The 19663-nt window shown below is 45.6% G+C and overlaps 7 protein-coding genes and 1 long non-coding RNA gene across 11 annotated transcripts; 3 read left to right on the plus strand and 5 right to left on the minus strand.

Annotated features, from left to right (window-relative positions):
- The first annotated feature begins 1771 nt into the window (after positions 1 to 1771).
- On the plus strand, positions 1772 to 2800 carry LOC122621909. Its single transcript, XM_043799927.1, has one exon. The coding sequence runs from the start codon at positions 1772 to 1774 to the stop codon at positions 2798 to 2800; it is 1029 nt and encodes a 342-aa protein (XP_043655862.1).
- Positions 2801 to 2915: 115 nt separating this feature from the next.
- Positions 2916 to 5463, minus strand: LOC122620161 (phosphoglycerate mutase 2). 3 transcript variants are annotated; one of them, XM_043797491.1, is made up of 4 exons: positions 5325 to 5463; positions 4013 to 4125; positions 3450 to 3944; positions 2916 to 3389 (listed from the first exon to the last, which is right to left on the minus strand). In XM_043797491.1, the coding sequence occupies exons 1-4, from the start codon at positions 5354 to 5356 to the stop codon at positions 3226 to 3228; spliced, it is 804 nt and encodes a 267-aa protein (XP_043653426.1). In that variant the 5' UTR covers positions 5357 to 5463; the 3' UTR covers positions 2916 to 3225. The 3 variants fall into 3 exon arrangements, with proteins under 3 accessions (XP_043653426.1, XP_043653428.1, XP_043653429.1); XM_043797493.1 differs by lacking the exon at positions 5325 to 5463 and adding an exon at positions 5186 to 5217; XM_043797494.1 differs by lacking the exon at positions 5325 to 5463 and adding an exon at positions 4286 to 4751.
- LOC122620162 lies at positions 5198 to 6355 on the plus strand. Its single transcript, XR_006326116.1, has 3 exons — positions 5198 to 5212; positions 5267 to 6008; positions 6089 to 6355. It is a non-coding gene; the product is annotated as an uncharacterized LOC122620162 (long non-coding RNA).
- Positions 6356 to 7014: 659 nt separating this feature from the next.
- LOC122621668 (carbonic anhydrase 15) lies at positions 7015 to 8831 on the plus strand. The gene is made up of 4 exons (XM_043799614.1): positions 7015 to 7078; positions 7856 to 8053; positions 8115 to 8377; positions 8445 to 8831. The coding sequence occupies exons 1-4, from the start codon at positions 7015 to 7017 to the stop codon at positions 8829 to 8831; spliced, it is 912 nt and encodes a 303-aa protein (XP_043655549.1).
- Positions 8832 to 8883: 52 nt separating this feature from the next.
- Positions 8884 to 13275, minus strand: LOC122620765. Its single transcript, XM_043798376.1, has 6 exons — positions 13078 to 13275; positions 12842 to 13016; positions 12202 to 12781; positions 11987 to 12140; positions 11837 to 11929; positions 8884 to 11782 (listed from the first exon to the last, which is right to left on the minus strand). The coding sequence occupies exons 1-6, from the start codon at positions 13119 to 13121 to the stop codon at positions 8998 to 9000; spliced, it is 3831 nt and encodes a 1276-aa protein (XP_043654311.1). The 5' UTR covers positions 13122 to 13275; the 3' UTR covers positions 8884 to 8997.
- A 40-nt stretch (positions 13276 to 13315) lies between these two features.
- On the minus strand, positions 13316 to 14137 carry LOC122620767 (protein suppressor of variegation 3-7). 2 transcript variants are annotated; one of them, XM_043798380.1, is made up of 2 exons: positions 13822 to 14137; positions 13316 to 13761 (listed from the first exon to the last, which is right to left on the minus strand). In XM_043798380.1, exons 1-2 carry the CDS (start codon positions 13918 to 13920, stop codon positions 13318 to 13320), a joined length of 543 nt encoding a protein of 180 aa, XP_043654315.1. In that variant the 5' UTR covers positions 13921 to 14137; the 3' UTR covers positions 13316 to 13317. The 2 variants fall into 2 exon arrangements, with proteins under 2 accessions (XP_043654315.1, XP_043654314.1); XM_043798379.1 differs by having other exon boundaries at positions 13316 to 13764.
- On the minus strand, positions 14138 to 15272 carry LOC122620766 (protein suppressor of variegation 3-7). The gene is made up of 2 exons (XM_043798378.1): positions 15166 to 15272; positions 14138 to 15111 (listed from the first exon to the last, which is right to left on the minus strand). The coding sequence occupies exons 1-2, from the start codon at positions 15198 to 15200 to the stop codon at positions 14229 to 14231; spliced, it is 918 nt and encodes a 305-aa protein (XP_043654313.1). The 5' UTR covers positions 15201 to 15272; the 3' UTR covers positions 14138 to 14228.
- Positions 15273 to 15445: 173 nt separating this feature from the next.
- On the minus strand, positions 15446 to 19403 carry LOC122621369. The gene is made up of 7 exons (XM_043799209.1): positions 18112 to 19403; positions 17406 to 18055; positions 17160 to 17345; positions 16535 to 17098; positions 15948 to 16469; positions 15702 to 15872; positions 15446 to 15644 (listed from the first exon to the last, which is right to left on the minus strand). The coding sequence occupies exons 1-7, from the start codon at positions 19279 to 19281 to the stop codon at positions 15491 to 15493; spliced, it is 3417 nt and encodes a 1138-aa protein (XP_043655144.1). The 5' UTR covers positions 19282 to 19403; the 3' UTR covers positions 15446 to 15490.
- Between the last annotated feature and the right edge of the window lie 260 nt (positions 19404 to 19663).

Consider the following 19663-nt stretch of genomic DNA (forward strand, 5'->3'; position numbering starts at 1 on the left):
GGCTTGGCCAAGTTGGGTACTTCGGGTTTGGGTTTGGGCTTGGGTTTGAGTTTGTACTTGGATTTGGGCTTGGTTCTTAGCTGGACTCCGGGAGAGTGCCTTCAGTTGGGTAATAGTAATACACCCATAGAACACGAACCGTTCGTTATTGTCGTCGCTTGTTTGCGGCAGCAGCCGCAATCTGCGGCATGTATCTGTATCTTTTGCATCTGCGTGGATGTTGCTGCTGCTGCAGCCGCCGCTTAATTAGCTGCGTAATTTATTATTGCTCTAATCTCAACGCCGGCGCCACTGCCGTTGGCTTTGACAAATAAACAAATTATTCATATTAGAATATTAATAGTGCCTGCAGGGGTTTATCTGGAGTATCTGGCATAATTATGACCTGTTTGACAGACTCTTCTCTCCCGTTTCCCTTTCTACTTTTCTTTTTTTCTGGCCAGCCTGGGAGTCTTTGAGTGGCATTACGGGCTTCTTGCCTGGTAATCGTTAGGCGGACAATAAAGTTGCACACTAACTAAATATGTAGGCACGCCGATGCAATCGCACAATTATGCTCAATTATGCAACTGGGAAGAGATCTTTAGATCAGCAGGAGCAGGTGCTTTAACCAGGCAGTAGGCACTAGGTGCTATATGCTACTTGGTGCTAGGTGCTAGGTGCCATGTGGAATGCTGGGCGGATATCATTGACTAATGAGCCCATCTCCGACTCAAACACGACGTCTTCTTTTGCCCTGTCATAAAAATTAAAATGCATAATCGCGGGCGTTTCTCGCAGGGCTCTTGTTACACCAGTCAAGGGACCTTTTGCCGGTATAATTAACATTGCTCGCGATTCCACCAAGCTGGCTAGCAAAATGCTGCAATTGCATGTGGATATTTATATAATTTGCAGCTGGCAGGGTTATTCACAGTCAGGGCTAATTAAGCTGGCGTTTAAGCCGCCGGCAATTAGCCGATTTATCACTTGCCACAGAACCTCAAAATCATGTTGCCCTCAGATCGCTGAGAAATGAGAAAGGCCCGGCAAATGCAAACAAACTTATGGGTCCAAACACTCTGCGCTCTTAACTTCTTCACTTCGCTTCTGCAACTCTGCGCATGCGCAGCTCCCTCGACTGCGCCGTCGGCAGAGAGTTGGCCACTGGGAATGCGGGGATTCTGGCCAGGCCCCCTTATATAAAGCCTCGATTCTGGCCGCGATCACACTCATTTCCAGTTGAACGCGCCTGCCGACCAGTGGGCCAATTGAATCGTTAGCCTTTCGATTGGGACTCTCCTACCACATTAAGCAATCAACGATATTCACTTACTAACCAGGTAAATTTGTACTTCAAGTTTTTGTGGAAAAAGTGTAAAAACAAATCAAATTAAAGGTGGTTTTTAAAAAAATAAAATATTAAAAATATTTTGAAGAAGAGCACATTATAAGTTGAAGAATTTTAAATATAGCGGCTTAACTTCAAAGTAGAATACAATTTAATAAGTAGATATTAGTAAACCAAAAGTGCCTACTTGATTTAATTACGAGTTATAAGCATGGGGATACGCCGCACTTCGGAGTATACTGTTTGCCCCATCCAAAGTACTGGCCATATAGTTTTCCGTTGTTCACCTGTTCTGGTGGGGGAAAATCCGCTGGTTGCGCAATTGGAGTGTGAGAAACTAGCGCGAAGCATGCAAATCAGCTTGAATGGGGCTTGGGGTCAGTCGGGGATCGACAGAAGATGTACTCATCGCCAATGCCATGATCCAATTACAGCTATCAAATGGGTAACCACATGTGGAGCATCGTAGTGATGCTGCTGGTGCTGGAGCAACTAGTGGCCGAATCTGTGGCAGCCAATCTCGTCCAGCTGGTGAAGAAGCAGAGCCAGCAGAAGCAGGTGCAATCCTCGCAGCAAGGACAGCAGGCAGGACAACAACAGCCGCAAGGACAGCAGATCCACACGCAGCAGTATGTCCAGGACTCATTGGGCGAGCAACAGGATCTGAAATCGGAGGATGAGGAAGAGCAAGATCCCTACCAGCTGCTGCAGGAGTCGAAACAGGAGTCGCGTTTGCCCAACTCTGCCAACTATCCCTGGAGTCCGTATGCCGCACCGCAGGGCAATCCCTACGAGGCCATGCCCAAGATGCTGCCCTTCATTGGCTATGCCCAGCCAGTGCTCATCCCCTTTCCGCTCTACCTGGCTCCGGACATGTTCTATCCCACCTTTTCTGGTGCCAGCAACGATCTCGAGGATGTGGTGATGTCCAGAGCCGCCGGCGGTCGACGTCCTAGTGCCAATCACGCGTCACCAGCCCGCAATTCACCCATCTACTACGTAAGACTGCCACCCACACCCTATATGTTTTTGCCCAATATGCCAACGGCTCCATTTGGCGGAGGATTCTCACCACTGCTGACCTACCAGCCCATGCCCTCATTCTCCGCCTACGGTTCCGTGTTCAACTTGCCCGTGAACTTCCTGGCGAACGGAAAGCCCACAGGAGTCTACCAAGTGAATGGGTCCCCGGGCGAGGCAATGGGTTCCTTGACACCTGGCATGGGTGGAGGTGGATATGGAATGCGACCACCAACGCCTAGTAATCCCTACAGACCCATGTCGTCGCCTTCGATGGGTGGTTACGGGGGCTCGCAGCAGAGCTTTGGACTCGCCTCCATGCCGGTTCCTCAGCAGGACTCCAAGCTGACATCCCTGAAGCGGCCCTTCGTGTTCAACGGTCGTCCCGAGGACATCTACATCCTGCCGAACAACTTGAGTCCGCTCTACAACGAGCAGAGCTACTACTGATTGCACTTCAGGCAAATGGCTGTGGCAGCAACTGAAAGTATTACGTAATGCATTTACTAGATCGTCTTTTGGATCATAATGGAGCTTGAAAAGCAATTTAATAAACTATAATATATACTTCGAAACTGAAAATGTTTTTATTGGGTGTAGCATCCAATTGGTATTTATGAAACGAAATAACTTATTTTTATTACATGTATGTATACGTAATCTTCTCCATCATATATATTTTGTATAAATTGTATATTTTTGGCCGAAAATATCAGATGGGGTAGACGAATAAATAGTAGTCATAATATCCTTATCAGCCGATAACCTCAGACTTAAAGCGGTAGAGGCATTAAAGTTTGCCAGGGGGCTTAAGTAAATGCAAGCGGCCACATATCGATGTAAATTCCACAAAAGTCGATCGGAGTGCTCCGCCATCAGTCACCAATGGCTGCCACCTGGGCTGTCTTCCGTCTGATGTACTCCTGATCCCCCAGATTGATGGCAGCTCCAACCAAGCCTCCCGTACTCAAATCGAACTCGTAGACGCGCGGCACGCAATTTGGAATGTTAACCTTTTCGATGGCCTCGTTGGAGATTCCTACGGAGTAACCAATGATGTATATAACCCATGAGCTGTCGAAAAGCCCACCTAACTTACCCTCAATGTGCTGGACGAGGGCACGCGCCACAGTTCCGTGGACGCACATCAGTACCCGGGAGCCTTTGAGCACCTCCCGCCTGACCTCCTTCCACACGGGTTTCACCCGATCGACGCACATGTGCAGGGATTCCGCGAGGGGAAAGTCGCCGCGAGGAACATCATCGAATATGGGATTGCTGCAAATGGTGTAGAAGTACCGATTGCTCTCCTCAATGAACGGCGGTACGCAGTCGTATCCACGTCGCCACGCCTGAACCTGCTCCTCGCCATAGCGATCGGCTACGGTTCGTTTCCGGCAACCTGTCAGATTTCCGTAGTGCCGTTCGCACAGTCGCCAATCCTCCTTGATGGGCACGTAGGCGCAGTTCAACTTGGAGAGGATCAGTTCGGCCGTTTGACGGGATCTGCTCAATACGGATGAGTAGACTACGTCGAACTCCAACTGGGATTGGGAGAGCGCTGGAATCGCCACAGTCAGGGCCTCCTGCACGCCTAGTTATTAAATAAGTAATAAGATTAGATGAAGTGGGTATTTTAAGTTAATCTAACCGCTATCTCACCGAAATCACTCAATGGCGCATCATGCCAGCCGCAGAATTTGTTCTCTATGTTGAAATCACTTTCGCCATGCCTCAAAATCACCAAGCGATTTGTCTTCGTCATAAATTGGGAGCTGGAAGGGATGAAGAGATGCTATTAAGAGTTTCGTAGTCACAATACTATTTAAGATATGTCCTATGTGGCATTTATGGCTCGCAACAATATGCACAGACTAAGCTGTTAAGCTTAACTTTACTACTCTATGATGAAGTAAACACAATGTATACATTTACAGGGCTTGAATCCTTCCAGAAGAAAACGTTAACGATCTAAGCCAGTTTTTAATGCAATTCAAAGATTATTTTGGTCGTTCACAGGTTTTTCTCATATTTCAGTTTTGCATTTCAGTAGCTCTTTATTCTAAGCTTTATCTGCCCTCGCCTTATTACTTTGCTCTTGGTGTATCCACCATAAAGTTTAGTGGGGGGCTTAGTCGTCCGGTTGGCTGGGGGTAAACTACAATCTTTTGGAGGTGCTAGTACCTCATGTCTGACAGCGGACTTCGTTTCGCGGATGATAAGGGTACCGATGCTAGTTGTTTAACTGACGAGCTGACGAGCGCCGGAGAACCGAGACTCGAGACCAGAGAATTCTAACGTGTGCTCACCTCGACACCGTCCGGATGCGATTGAAGCGCGGTCCAGTGGCGGAAGCCCGCGAAGCCTCGACCAAAAACAAAAAAAGGAGAAAAACAAAAAGAATCCGAAATACGAAAGCACGGCGCATTCCGCACATACTTTTCGGCTAGTGTATCTGATAGATACAAAGCGCGGCAAAAACGCGCGCGGCTGGGCCAACATGACGAGACAAAAACAAAATATAATTCGCATTATCTGATGTCCAGACGGCAGCATAATCACACGAACACACCCCCACAAAGCTGGCCCATTCATTCACACAGATACTATTTGCTGGCACGGCGTCGTTTTGGATTTTTGTGTTTTGCTCGCCTCGTTCTCGTTTCGCGTTCGCGTTCTCGGTCTGAGTCTCGAAATCCCACTGGTTCTCCACCGATTCTCCAATTCTCTTGCAGATTCCCCACCTACATATGTGGGTACCAGGTAGCCAAACACTCGGGGGACACCAGATACTTCCTAGACGTAAACAACGCGCCCACACCTTCGCATACTTACGCCTGGATTTCGCGCATTGTTATTCTCGTGGGTTGTATCTTTTTTCGTTGTATCTTTTATGTTGTATCTCTATTTCATTAGGATTTTCGCGTGTGTTTACTTTGTTGTGATCTGTGGTGCCTTTATGTATATACGTTACAGTTTGCTCTTCAAGAACTTGAAGAAAACCATGGTCTTCCCGGTGCAGCTGCAGCCACCACGTTCCTGTATCCTTCGGATGCCAGTCCGCACTAAGCCCGATTCTTATTGGCAAACAATTTTATCGCGGCGCAGTTGGTTTTGTTTTTGCTATTGTTGTTCGCTTATTTTGTTGTTGCTTTTATTTGTTTTGTTTTGCGGCTGCGGCGGATATTTAATTGTTTTGTTGTGCTGTCGTTGCCGCCAAACAGCTGATTCGCTGGGTTTTACGCTCAATTTCGAATCGCGACTGGGGAAAATCAATAATAGTAACATTTACTGAAATTTTTGTACTTGTTTTTGTGCTTTTGCCATAAAATTGAGTTAAAACGAAGTGTTTACATTCCAGTCAATATGGTTGACTAATTGTAACCGAATGCATATTAAATGCTAATTTTGATTTTGGGCCCAACTTATTTAGCATCTAGGAAGTACTTTTAATTACTTGCAACACGTAATATGCATTTAAGTCAAACATTAAATCTCATACAAGTTGACTAATTTCATTTTAAAAATTTCCTTTTACAATTTTTATCATCGAGATATCTGCCCCGCGCCTTTCGAGAATTCTGTTTTAAATTTAGCTGATTTATTAAGTAAACTCACCTGAAAGCTGTTTCAAGTTCGTATTGTATAAGTAAAAAAAGTATGTAAAAGACATGTTCTACATTTTCTTTGATTGTGCGATGTATCTTTGAAATAATAAAAACTCTTTCAATTCTGCAGCTGCAGCTGACGAAAACTCAGCAACTGGATCTCAAGAGTCTGCAGTCTGCTACCTTTCTAAGCCAGGCTTCCAAAATTAACATGTAATTCAAGAACCAAGCAAAGAGCCGTGTATCTGACTTACAAGAGGATGTCATAAGCAGAGATCAAAACAAACATGATTTACATGGGTTTTCTTAAAAAAAAAACTTGTATATCTTAAAACATTGTAACAAGAACTTGCGAGGTATTTTAAGTCATGAGACCTTATCTGTATTTGCTATATTAAGTAAGCAATAGTAAAGTAAGTAATGCTTTATTTAGAAACTAACACCTTTCTGTGTTTTAAATATATTAGGAATTTTTTGTTGCCAGCGATTAAGAAGTATTTTATCCGAAACTCCCGTGTCTGAGGGAATAAACTTTTCCTTCCTCAGTTAAATAAATAAAACGTTTTTTGATGGGACTTGCAGAACATGGGAACATGTTGGGACACTTGCAGACATTATACAACAGACGACTTAACTTATGTCAAGGAATTTCAACTTCAATTTGTGTAATCTGCATTTGTCCCTATCGAACCAAGTTTTTTTCAATTATAGTTTTTAATTTCGGGGTAATAGTGCTCAGACAGCAGTGCCCGTAGCGGGTATGACAACTTCGAGTCGAGATTACCATCTATTGCTGCTCCGTGGAGCGTTTGACAATGTTGCTCTCCCAGTTCACGAGACGGAAACCAAAAACCCAGACAGTGGCCCACTGTGGCCCTTTTGGTATAAAGGTTTTGGCCTAAGCCGATCGTGGTTCAGTCTGCAGAGCAACGTGCGTGGAAATCTTTGGTCTTTCGGTCAGGGGTTACTGTGCGAATTTGGACTAGATTGGCGAAGACGACTAGACGACCAGAAGACGTATAGAGTGAATAGCTATAGCGAGTGATCAGGTGGAAAATGCACTTTCCGGCTTTTGATGACTTCTATCAGCGACTTCTGTTTCTGCTGCCGTTCGCCGCAAGTGAGTACCGAAATGCAAGCCAGTGAGGTGTGTCGCGTCCCAAGAATAGTATACGATACGGTTGCGGATCACCTTGGTATTGAGACGCAATCCCCATCGCCATCGCCATCGATAGCAGGCCGATCGCGCCCAGACAACGTAGCCCAGATCTTGAGATTTTCCGACCCGCAACCAACGTCACCGATTGCGTAGCCTCAACCCGTACGGGAATTTATGAGCCATCCCCTCCGCCTGAACCGAACTATACCAAACCAAACCGAACCCCCATACTCGTATGTCACACTCGACGCCCATAAAACTGTCTCATCGCGGTTCATCTAATGGATAGCAAACAAGCCGGTGGCTGTAAATAATAACAATAATTAAATTTGCATCCACAAATGCCCCATGAAACCCAATGAGCGCGTCAATTTCGGGGGCGGAGTAGATGTCGAAGTACCATCCATTGTTATAAGAGCGGCGTGTGCGATCCATCGCTCGGAACAATGTAAACAAAAGGAGGCTTCCATGGTCCGGACCCAAAATCAAGCAATTATGCTACGCTTAGACATAACCGTAGACTCTGCGAAATAGCTGAAATTGCGGAGACGTTTTTGGAAATTGGCAAGTGCAGAAATTGCTCCGACGGCCTTCCTAATGGTTTGCAAAGTGACCATCACTCATTTCTTTAAACATGGGAGCTGAAGATTACCCAAAAAGTGGTTCAAATTGCTAGAATTGTTAAATATAGCAAACTTCAAGTTTTAAAACATTTTTAGTTACATAACTTTATCACAGATTTCAGGTCGACTGACTTCGACTACAAGTCCCCGGAGAGGTGGCCGGAAAAATTCCCACATTGTGGTGGATCCGAACAGTCGCCCATTGCGATTAGTAGACGCAAGGTGATATCCCTTAGCTTGCCCCCTCTGGAGTTTGCGTTTTATGATGAGTTCTTCGATGAGCTGGTGACAGTTAGGAATAGTGGACACACAGGTATTTACATATAGAGAGGGACTACTAAGTGAAAGGGAGAACTTATCAGTTCCGTTGATAGTGGAATTTCAGGTTCCGACGACGATCTATGGCGTGAGACCCTACGTAACTGGAGGTCTCTTGCAGGACTGCTACGATGCGGAGGCCGTGCACTTCCATTGGGGATCGCCCGAGAGCAAGGGTTCGGAGCACGTGCTCAATGGACGCCGACATGATCTGGAAATGCACATTGTCCATCGGAACACTAAGTATCTAAACCTTCAGGAGGCTTTCAGGTACAGTGATGGCGTTACAGTACTGGCGGTGCTCTTCAAGGTTGTTCGGGTAAGTGGAGATACAGGATTTATTGCATCTAAGTTTAACTTACCTATTCCATCCAATTCACTTTCAGTCGGGGCCCATTTTTTATCAACCCGGACTCACTGAAATATTTCATTCCCTTCTCCATTTGGGCAACTTTAATGCCACCTACACTGTTCAGGAACGGCTCACCCTTGGCTCCTTGCTGGGAAGCCTTGACAGGGGCAACTTTTACACGTACAAGGGCTCCCTGACGACCCCACCATGCTCACCGGTGGTTCAGTGGCATGTGTTCGGCGAGGTCCTTCCCATTTCGCACCAGGATCTGCCGAAGTTCTGGAACCTTCGAGATGAGCGCGGTCGGCCGTTGCTGAAGAACTTTCGGCCACTACAAGCGCAGGAGAATCGAGCGATCTTCCACCGTCAGCATACAGTGCCGCTGCAGCAGGAGCACCTGCAAGAACTGATATGGTTATAGCCATAAGATTAAATCTAGCACCCTCTATTTAGATGAAATCAAACATCTTTGATTAAGATTAAATCTAACACCTTTTATTGTTTTAAAAAGAAAAGTATTCTATATTCATTAGAGCTGATAATGCTTCAATGGGGGGAATCGAAAAGCCGAGCCACTAGTCCAGAGATTAGTCCCTTCTGCAAGCGAGATAGGAGGCCAGCAATCCTAACTGCAATGCGCAGAGGATCTTTGAAAACGTCGGCGTGCGCGGCACTCCCATCGGCATCTTCAATATGGGGCTCGGCATTGTCTGACTGGGCAGAGCGGCAAAGTGCTTGACCTGTATGGTGGCAACCAGGGAAGGGCGATTCTGCTTTAGGGTCGTGTGCAGAGACGACCACTTCTGTGCCGGAGCAAGGTGTCTGGCCACCGGCGTGGTAGTCATCGTATGGAACTCGTGATCCCGTCCATCGAAAGGTGGTCGTGGTACGCGTACTCTAGGATTGATAGGCGGATGGAAGGGCGGCGTCACGACTACTTTGCGACGCTGATGGCCAAGTCCCTGGTACTCGCCCGCTTTGTCCTTTTCGAAGCTGGTGTCCATCGGTGGCCTAGACTCTAGGTCCGGTTCACTGCTGAAGGGGTTGTGACCCTTGTAGCTAACCCGACGATCCTGACCTCTTCGCATAACGCTGATCTTCTTACCCACTTTTTCCAGTTGTGCCTTCTGGTGTTCTGTAGTTTGCCGATGCTTCTCGGTTTCTTGCGATGCCTGACTGCGATCCGCATCACTAGATGTTTTTCTTAAGCCACTTTTTTGCTTCCTTTTGCTTTCCGGCACCCTCTGCTTAGCTGGTGAAGTTTCCTCTTTGGTGTGCTCCGCAATGGAGACATCCTTAGCAACTGGCCGCTTCACCGCTTCAGTTTTTGATATTTTTTTACCCTTAGGGACCTTTTGTTCAGAAGCCGACTCATTCAGATCCATGACTTCGTCCGTGTTCCCAAATTCGACGGGTGCATTTGGTTTGGTTTTTGGCGAGGGTGGTGGAACAGATTTAGGCTGATTCTGGAACTGTGGACTGCCCTCGCGGATCTGGGATTGTTTCCTTGGCACTGCTACTGGCAAGGGAACTGCGGGGATTTGGGTGGGAGTGGGGTTCCTTGGTTGCTCCGTCATTTTCTTAGCAGCTTCGGGATTGAAGTCCTCTTCGGAGAGCACATCATTTGATTCATTACTCCTGCTAGTCGACATCACATCCAAATCATGCTGCAAGGCTTCCTTTAGTTGATTGTTAAGATTATGCAGCTTATCCTGGTCAGACTCGCTAAGTGTTTCCATCCTTTGGTTGGCAAACATCTTCTGGTCGTCGGGATCGATCTTTTCATTGTTCATTAGCCAATCCCACTCGTGGTGGCCAGTGTCGTCAGCCTTCATCTCATTGTGCTGTCCCAAGTTGACCTCTTCTTGATTTTGATCCGGTCGTTGCTCGCCAACCAAGTTGATTTCCTTTTCGCGTTCGGCTCCGCTAATCTCTTTATTCTCAGCCCTTACTTGAACGAGTTCCTTTTGCTGATAGCTATCCATATCCTGCAACCTATCATCATGCTCTATGGGAAACCTCGGCTGGTTTTCAAGGGCTGTCGAATCCTCCAGTTCCGCTGAAGAATAAAGTTGATGGTCTCCATCTGGTTTCTTTAATTTCTGCCACTCAAGCAGCTCCTCGAGCTCCAAGTTCTCTTTGGTGTAAGTACGGTCTTTTTTTCCTATAGCGGGCTCCTCATCGAGATCAAAATCGTGTTCGTCTTGAAGTTTCATTTCAATGTGCTTTTCGGACTCCAGTGGCTCCTCGGAATCAGTGAACATAAGTGTTTTAAGGTTATCAGCTTCTGATCTTAATTTATACTGATGGTTATCAGTTGGTTCTTCAAGGAATTGCTCTTCCTCAGCGTTATGTCCAACAAATTCGGAATTATCTGCAGAACTTTTCAATAGGCTAGTCTCGTCTTGCATTTGGCTTTCAAGCTGAACATTTTCTTCGTCCATTAGGTATTTTAGTTCAGCAGATTCCTCATCTAATTGGATTTTACTTTGGAAAGGTTCCTCTTCCGTTTGATTTTTTGGTTCAAAAGTTTCCTCTTCCATTTCGCTTTTCAGTTGCAAAGTCTCCGCTTCAACTTGGTTTTTTAATTGAAAGGGGTCTTCCTCCATTTTGCTTTTAGCGATTAGATTTTCCATTTTATCTTTATCACCGAGAGCCTGAATAGTTTGCCTAATAGATTTTATAAGATTTTCTTGGGCTTTAGTATTGGCCGCTTCTTGTTTATCAATCTGCTCTTTCAGTTGATCCACTTTTAAACGCTCTGAGAAATTTGACTCTGAATCTTTCATCAGCTGACTGTCTAGTTTAGACGATTGCAGTGGTTCGGATTCGGAACTCAAGTCCAGGACATCAGGCGTTTCGTTCGTAGTCAAGCCACTGGGAATGCCTTTGCTGATCATAGGATCGGAAGTGTTTGTTGAGTGCCCATGTCCCAGCCTGGCATTGTCATCTTCATGGCCTGCAGTTAGTCTGGATGAAACTGCAGTCTCGTCTGCATCGCTGGACAATTCGCCTTCCTTCTCCAGCAAGAGCCGCACATGGCGATCGCCTTCATCGATGTCCATTCTGAAGGCCACCCCAACATTACCGTCCCGAATGTCATTATAAAGCCGGGCAGCTTGGACACTCAGACGGTTCGGCATAATTTCGGTCTCAGGGGAGGAATCCTGTGATGCCACTTGTCGCTCGAACGTCTCCTCGACGTCATATTCGTTTACTTCGGTCCAGTCGTCCATCACCTTGAGCTTCTTAACGTTTTCGTTTCCCGCCTCGGCCAGTATCTTATCTAAAGCCGTCCTCAGTTCGGGCAGGCGTTGATCCGTATTTAGATCTTTCTTTTCATGATTTAGTAAATATAAAATGGATGAGTTGCTGTAAAACAGATGATGGTGGGTTCAGGTTAATTTGAACAGTACGCTCCCTTACCTTAGATCTGGATGGTTTCTGAGTGCCTCTATCATTAGTTCCGGCGGAGCTTCGCTTTGGCATATTAAATGAATGGCCGTGAAAAGCGGAAATCTATAGTTTTCAAAGGATATTTATATAGACTGTAAAGCGGATTCAGTTCCTACATACTCGTGTTGCATAAGCTCACTCTCCAAAAATGCATTTACATCACTGGCCACAATAGGACCCAAAAGCTTGCGGCCACTGTGTAGGTTAGCTTCAATTTCTTCAATGGTTTGGCCTGATGTTATTAAGCTCTTGGCAAGTGTGATATTTTTATCGACTTTAAATGTAAGAAGTTAAAATTACACAACGTTATTTGGTTAATTTTTCTTTGTACAAACCAAAGCTTGATGCCACCGTGTTGGCCACGCCACTGCTCTCATAAAATGTGGACATGTTGGTTGAGGGAAAGAACGTCTTAATGAACCGCATCATTTCCTTGATACCCAAGTGGATGGCAGCCAACCGGGCGTTCTCGCCCAGACGCATTCCATCTATGAAACCCGCTCCCAAGGCAACGACGTCTATGAGCGTTCCACACAGCTCCACCCCATCAACGTCATCAACAGAAATAACTCTGCAGTTATTGGTTTGCATGGCAGCGATCAGCAGCTTGGCATGAGAATTATCGCTGCAACCGATGGTCACCTCACACAGCTTTCCCTGAGCCATCTCCATGGCACTATGTGCGGACATCATGGAGTAGCACGGGATACCCAGACTCTCGTTGATGGCGTGCGATACGAGACCAATCCCCTCGCCATTCTCGCTCATCAAGCCTTTGGTCATAGAGACGGCAAAGGCAGATTCCTTGACATTACCAGACAGAATGTTGCAGTAGGATTGAACGAACTCCTGCGGCGTGGAAAATACCAAGATATCTGCGTTCTGGGCAGCTTCCAAAAGATCATTTACAGCGATCTAATAAAAAATTATTTAGTATAATGCAGACAAAAAAAAACCCTGCCAGAATTCCCTCACCAGGTTATTGGGCAGCTTGATCCCAGGCAGATACTTGACATTCTCGTGACGAGTGTTAATGATCTCCGATAAGGCAGTGTCCCGAATCATTTCATCGTAGACATATAAATGCACCCGGCTGTCGAAGTCTCCCTCCCAGACATTGTTGCTCACGGCGGCGGCAATGGCCGAGCCCCTAAAAGAAACATTTCAAAGCAGTCAAATGAGTGTAACACTTGGCCATTGAAAATACCTACCAGCCCTCAGCCCCAATGATGCATACTTTCAGCTTTCCGGCCATCGATCCACCTTTGTCAACGAATCTACGAAAAACAATAATTTAGGGCCGAAACGCGACCAAATGACCGCCTGTGTTAACTGGATGTAGAATGCTTCAAATTTTATTATGAATTTTGATAGTCCAGAGTTAGGTGGCGTCCGAATGTGAAGTGTATAGGATGAGTTGAGGTGCTTGAAAGGCAAACGCCCAACCTACTTTACGAGCAGGGGCGAAACTCATAGACAAGCCCTGACGCACTATCCATTCTGGTCTGCACCCGCATTCTGCGCTCCTGCTCCTCCATTTCTGAGATGGCGCGGATTTCGAACTCGGTAATAATCTGGGAGATGCGGCTCTTGGCTTCCGCCGCCAGTTTGGGTGGCAAACCTTTGACACTGATGCAGGCGCTCTCGAAGAATAGATCGTAGCTATTCCTTTGAGGCACAGGCGGATCAGCTGCAGGTGGAGCTGCATCTGGTAAAGATACTTCTTCTCGCTGGGAGCTCAATCTTTTGAAGTACGCCGCCAGAAGTTCACGATCTTGTTCAATGCTCTTAACAAGTTCCTGGCGGTTCTGCGGCATTGGTCTTGAATAGGGTAACTGGTTTCTCCGTAGTGCTATGTTGTTCCGTTTGATGAGCAGCGAACTTTTCCTCTCGGACTGCTAATACATCATTTCGCTTTAATATTGGTAAATTTAATGGCAAATTAATAATGATACCTCTATATGATCTTCTTCCTTAATGTAATTAGCTTCATGCACTTCGTTGTCCCCATTTTCAGAGGTCGTCTTCTCATACGCATTTGAAGTGCTCCACATCCTTATGTTATGATTACTTCGGCACTAAAGACTTTAAATAGCATTTAGCAGTTCAAATTTAACAAATATTTTAAGTAAACACAGCCGCGCATTGGAGATGGCAGTGGCCGACATGCCACTAGCCTATCGAAATTATCGATAAGCAGTCCGATACGATTTCTGGCACCTATTTTGAATAGTTTGTTTCATGCGACTAACAAATAAAGTAATCTAACAGTGTTCGTATAAAAATCAATATAATTTATTTTAAAATTGAATGCACTTGACTATTGTAAGCCTCTAAGCCCAGGCTGATGGGCAATCCCTTGTCATGACGGGCGGAGCACGAGGGATTCATTAGCGTGAGGGTTTGGATTCAGTGCGTCCGTTTGACTGGTTTCACTGAGGCCGCGTAGCTCGAGTTCACAGATCAACTGTGATACCCGCATCTTGGCCTCGGCCACCAACTTCGGCGAGAGGGCTTTCACGCTGGAACTAACGCTTTCGAAAAACAGATCCACATGATTTTTCTCCTTGGGCGGCGGTGTGTGACTTAGTGTCCTCTGGCTTCCCATGAGTTCGCGAAAGGATTCCATGAGTTCGTTTTTGTCCTGGTGGATCTGCATTAGTAACTTTATGCCCTCCTGTTTAGAGGCGGAAGAGGAGCAGTCACTGCGATTGACATGGCTGGACGAGGGTTCGGTCACCTTTGTTGTGGTCTCTGTCTCTGACAAGAGTTCCTGTTTGGGTACTGTCACCTTCTCTATGGCTGCAGAAGAGCAGCTTTGATCTGCAACGGCCACAATGGGGATAGGTTCTGGAGGAGAAGACGTCTCCAACTCAAGGTTCTCAGCCATGGGCTCGATCACCACCAATTTACGCTGGTGATAGTACTTGCTACGCTGCTGGCGAATCCGGAACTCCTGGAGCGCCGCGCCTTCGCCCTTTGTGAGCAGAGCCTCCAGATTGCGCTTGTGCTTGGTGGTTCGCTCGTGCCGCACCAGGTGGCATCGATTGCAGTCCATGGTGCACTGGCAGGCGCGGCAGAAGGGCTTGTTGGGATCCTCGGCCGCCCGTCGGAGCCATGGATCGAAAATCTTGAGCCACTTTTCACAGAATTTCTGGTTGTATTTGGGCTTCAGAGTTCTCTGCTCCTTGTCCCGCTTTGAAGATTGCTTAGCCGTCCGTTGTACTTTCACCTTGCTCGCCTTCCTGTAAGCAATGTCTTCGTTGAGAATTTGAGATTTTCCATGCTCAATGGCTTACCATTCCGAATCGGAGGTGTTTTCCGAGAAGCTCATTTCCGTATTTTCGAAGTTGTTTATAATTGGTTTGTTATGTTTTTAAGATCAGCTGTTTTCCCCAGCGCCAACAGGTTATCGACACATTGTGCCTATCGATAACACGGCGCGAAACTTTAAATGCATAAATTATGGTTACATTAATTAACTCAACTGTAAGCAAATAAACATATTTAAAATAAAACTATCAGCTTGTAGCTATAAAGATACATTTGTACAAAATTTGTATGTATTTATTTAATTTGTAAAAGGCATTTGTGAATTACGCTATTGGTAGTCAAATTATGGATTTACTCCTTCGTTAAGTGCTGCTTACAATATTCCCAAATAAAAAGTGACCCAGCCACATGCACATTTAGAGAGCGCACCAAACCATACTGGGGAATTTCGACGGCGTAGTCCAAGAATCCAATAAGGTTCGCTGGTATTCCATGCTTTTCATGCCTGGGGAGAGATGTAGAACAATAAGTTTTCGAAAAATAGGCTGTGTTGGTTACGAACCCCAAAAGTAGAATGCTCTTCTTGGGAAACTTAAAGTCAACAAAGTTTGTGCTGTGTGCTGTTTGCTCGGCCCCAACGATTTTATAGCCCTCCATTTGCTTTTCCAGCAGGAATCCAGCAAGCGATTCCGGATTCACTTCAAGTATGTTTAAAGTCTTTTCAGCAGTCATACTAAAATAATTGTATAATGATAATTACATGAAGCTACCTACATAAACGAGATATTGCGATGTTAAATGTTCATACCTCAAGTTTGTAAAATCGCTTTTCTCCGCCTGTGATTTCAGACCCAATATTAGTGTTTTAACGCCCAGAACTTCACACGTGCGCGCCAATCCGCCCAGATTAGGCAATTTGTCTATAAGCGAGGCCACCACAATGAGTTCGCGATCAACTCTAGCTTTGCTCGAAACGTCAAAGTCACTCTCTGGATATATATCTCCAACGGGATTCATTTTTCGCTGCACATTTCCGTTCAATGCAGCCAAGGGCGATGCAAGCTCAGGTATCAGTGCCAATTGTTTTCGTTTAAACGTTTCAAGGGCGCGATTTAGTTTCATTCTAAAGGCATACGAGCAGCTAACGAAAGCAATATTCTCATCAAATGGTGCATTCGTCATCCACAGAATGGCATCCGAAACGGATGTAGGGCATTGTATGCCTAGTTCCGGTAACAAAAGCCGTGCTTCGCTTTGAAATTCATTTAATTTTTCGCCCAATGTTACTTCAATGGACTTTTTTAAAGCATCAGCCACTGGCATTTGAATGCTAGAAATATGAAAAATATCATTAAAAACATTCGACAACAGGAAATATAATAATCATTGCATTACCTACGAACATCGCACTCGTTACAAAGCCGATGCAAAACCAACTGGGCCAGCAAACGAGTCTGAAAGTTTGCTCCCATTGTGAGAGGCAACAGGACGGAAAACACATCAGAAAGCTGTTCATGGTTTATACTTTCCCAGCGAGACAAGCAGTATGTGTGGACTACAGAGACAAGCGAGATTTGCTGGCTCGGCTTTAGAGTTGCCAGTAGCTTTAACTGCTCCAGCAATCGATCGATGCTTGGCAGCATTTTGGAGACAAGATACTCGTACATAAAGCTTATATTGGGCTGATCGCTATGGCACAAGGCAGCTTCCCACAGGTTTTCTGACCATTTCCATCTGTCGCTTAGGTCAAGCAAAGCTTTTCCTATTCGCATTTTCATTCTGTGCTCTTTGCAGTTTGCAAAATAGCGTGGTTTCTTTCTGGACAGGTCATTATTCATTCTAAGCAATTCATCACATATGGAGCTGATATCCAAACTAGTGCTGTTCTTCGCATAGTGAATAAATCCTGCTCGACTAATGGCTCCAGTATCCGAGATTTGCTCAAAAGCGCGTTCTATGCTGCGGGATTATTATTAACGTTGTATATAGGAATTTCGCGATAAAGTATTTATTTTCTTGCCGTGCATCGCCAGTAGTTGTTTCTCCTTCCACAATTTTTTTAATAACAAACGAGGTGGGTGCTTTAATATAATCTTCACAGTCCATTGTAGCCAAAAGAAAGGTGTTTTTCTCCAAAACGTCCACTACGCACTTTTCATACTCTTCTGACGAAAGATTTTTTACGGCATATTTGAGGATGGCTTGCCTGAGGACCAATTAATTAGTAACTTGACTTAAAAAAACTTAGCTGATATCAAATACTTACGTTTCTCTGACCTTAAGTTTTCCCAAACGCGAGATAAAAGCGGCCAACACATTCTCGTCAGCCAATGGTTTATCATGCGTGGACAAAGTATTCGACAAGGTGGTAAATGTTTCTTCAGTTCCCTGATCCAAAAGTTCCAAAGGATTTAGGTTAAGCACTTCCAACTGGCTCCAGGTCGGAAGATTTATCTTTACGAAAAGGTCCACGGAGTGCTCGCGCACAAAGGACTTTTCCTCTCTGGTCTGGCAATCCAATCGATTAAGAAGGTGCTGCTGCATCTGCTCTATACTAACACCACTCTCAAAGAAAGAAGTATCTACATTATAGACAGAGCGATAGAAATCTAAATATTTTTCGGGATGATCCAGTTCCCGATGGAGAAATATGGGTAAAAGTCGCCACCAGCCATGTTTGGCTTTTGGAACTGATCGTAATTTCTCCAAGAACGCAACAAATACATCGTGTTTATAGTCCATTTGAGATACAAGTTCGCAGCAACGAATGTTGAAACTAGCAATGTGTTTTTCCAAATCGCTGCATTTGTTTATTTTGTCTGCTAGCTGAGAATGGGATTGATACCGATCGATGGTATTATACAAAGACTCCATGAAGAGCAGGTCGTCCCCCAAGGACAGACTCTCAATTGTCGCCTGTAAAGAGCTATGAGTCAAATAACGTTTACAATTGCTATATGAGCTCAACTTACACTTAGCGAGAAAATCACATAGTTGATAGCTTCACCACGTAAAACTGTATTTTGGAGGGAGCGAACGCGAGCGCCCAACTGAAACAGCAGCTCCTTGGAAACCACCGGCAACTGCTTTAGTTCCCACGTTTGAAGCCAGTGGATCAGGGGGACTGCATGCCAGGGAACGCAAACAAGAGCTTCCAGCAAAATCTCCGCCGGGAATTCGGCAACGAAATCAGTTATTTGCTGCTTAGTGAGGCAATCGGGCACCTCCGGATTGTACAGCTGCGTTCGATTGGTAGCAGACAGGAATTCAGTTAGAAGATTGAAGCGCGATATCTGTTCTAGGCTAAAATGGGAAAGGAAGTACTTCAGGGTCCAGCGCAGCACGAGGATGTTGTTGTCGCCCAGAAGGCGTATGCACAGAATCCTAAGCCAACCCAGCCAATCCTCACTCAAATTGTTAGACATCAAGCCCATGCGTGGCAGCAGGGTGCTCAGAGTGGGCAGCACGAGGTGGGACTGCTGCTCCTCCAGGTTCTCCATGATCCCCACATACGCGCTCCACTGAACTTCGCTGCACTGCAGAGCGGCAAGCACATCCTCGATCTCCTGCAACTTGCGCATAAGGAAATACGCTGAGCGGCGATCGTCGCGCACATCAGACTGCAGAAGATTCCGCGCCAGCACAAGCAGTTCCTGGGCGCATTCCGTTCCCAAGTTGTTGACAAAATCATCGAAGAGGTGTACCAGAATCTGGGCCGCATGTGGTTGGCGCTCATTGCTCTGACTCAGCGACCAAAGCTGCTGCAGCACGAACTTAGCCTCGATACGCGGAAACTTCCGTATATGAAGCTGCACGCAGACCAGTAAATTGGCCACCAGTTGACGCCTGCTAGCCGAATCCTCACGACTGTCGGCAATCACCACGGAGACCAGTTTGAGAAACACTTTTGGGCCAAAGCGAACGTTATACTTGCTGTTTGTCTGCAACAGGTTGTGGATGCACTGCAGCACGCGCTTCAGAGCCAGTTCGTTGTCCTTGTGCATGTCCACCAAATCGTACAGCATGTCGTCCAGCTCAGCGATCTCGCCGAGCAAATTCTGGTTCTGAATATACGTTTCCAAAGCCTGGACCACAGCGTGAGTGGTCGTGGCCGTGGTGGCTCTGGTCGTGGGCAATGACATGGTAGTTGCTTCTTCTCCCGATGAAGAACACTCTATAACCAGCCTCTTTATTGGTATAAACACTGCCAGCTGAGAGAACTATTTCGCCATTCCTCATGTTGTGGTGAAATCAGTTGCAGACGATTAATTTCAAAAAGACGAGGAATGTCTTGTGGTGAAATTAATCGTAGACGATTATTATCGAAAATTTGATTGTATTAAAGATGATGATGATCAATGATTATGTGCTTAGTTCTTTTAAATTGAGATGTGAAGGTGCGTAATGACTTTATAATATAATGTTGGCAGTACGTATGAAATAAGTATTATGTTTAAATGCTTTGAAAATTTGTTTTTTTTAATATCCGATATATATCCGTTTATTTGCTTAGTGTTGGTTAAC

Source organism: Drosophila teissieri, chromosome 3R (assembly GCF_016746235.2).
Source record: "Drosophila teissieri strain GT53w chromosome 3R, Prin_Dtei_1.1, whole genome shotgun sequence".
NCBI classification, from domain to species: Eukaryota; Metazoa; Arthropoda; class Insecta; order Diptera; family Drosophilidae; genus Drosophila; species Drosophila teissieri.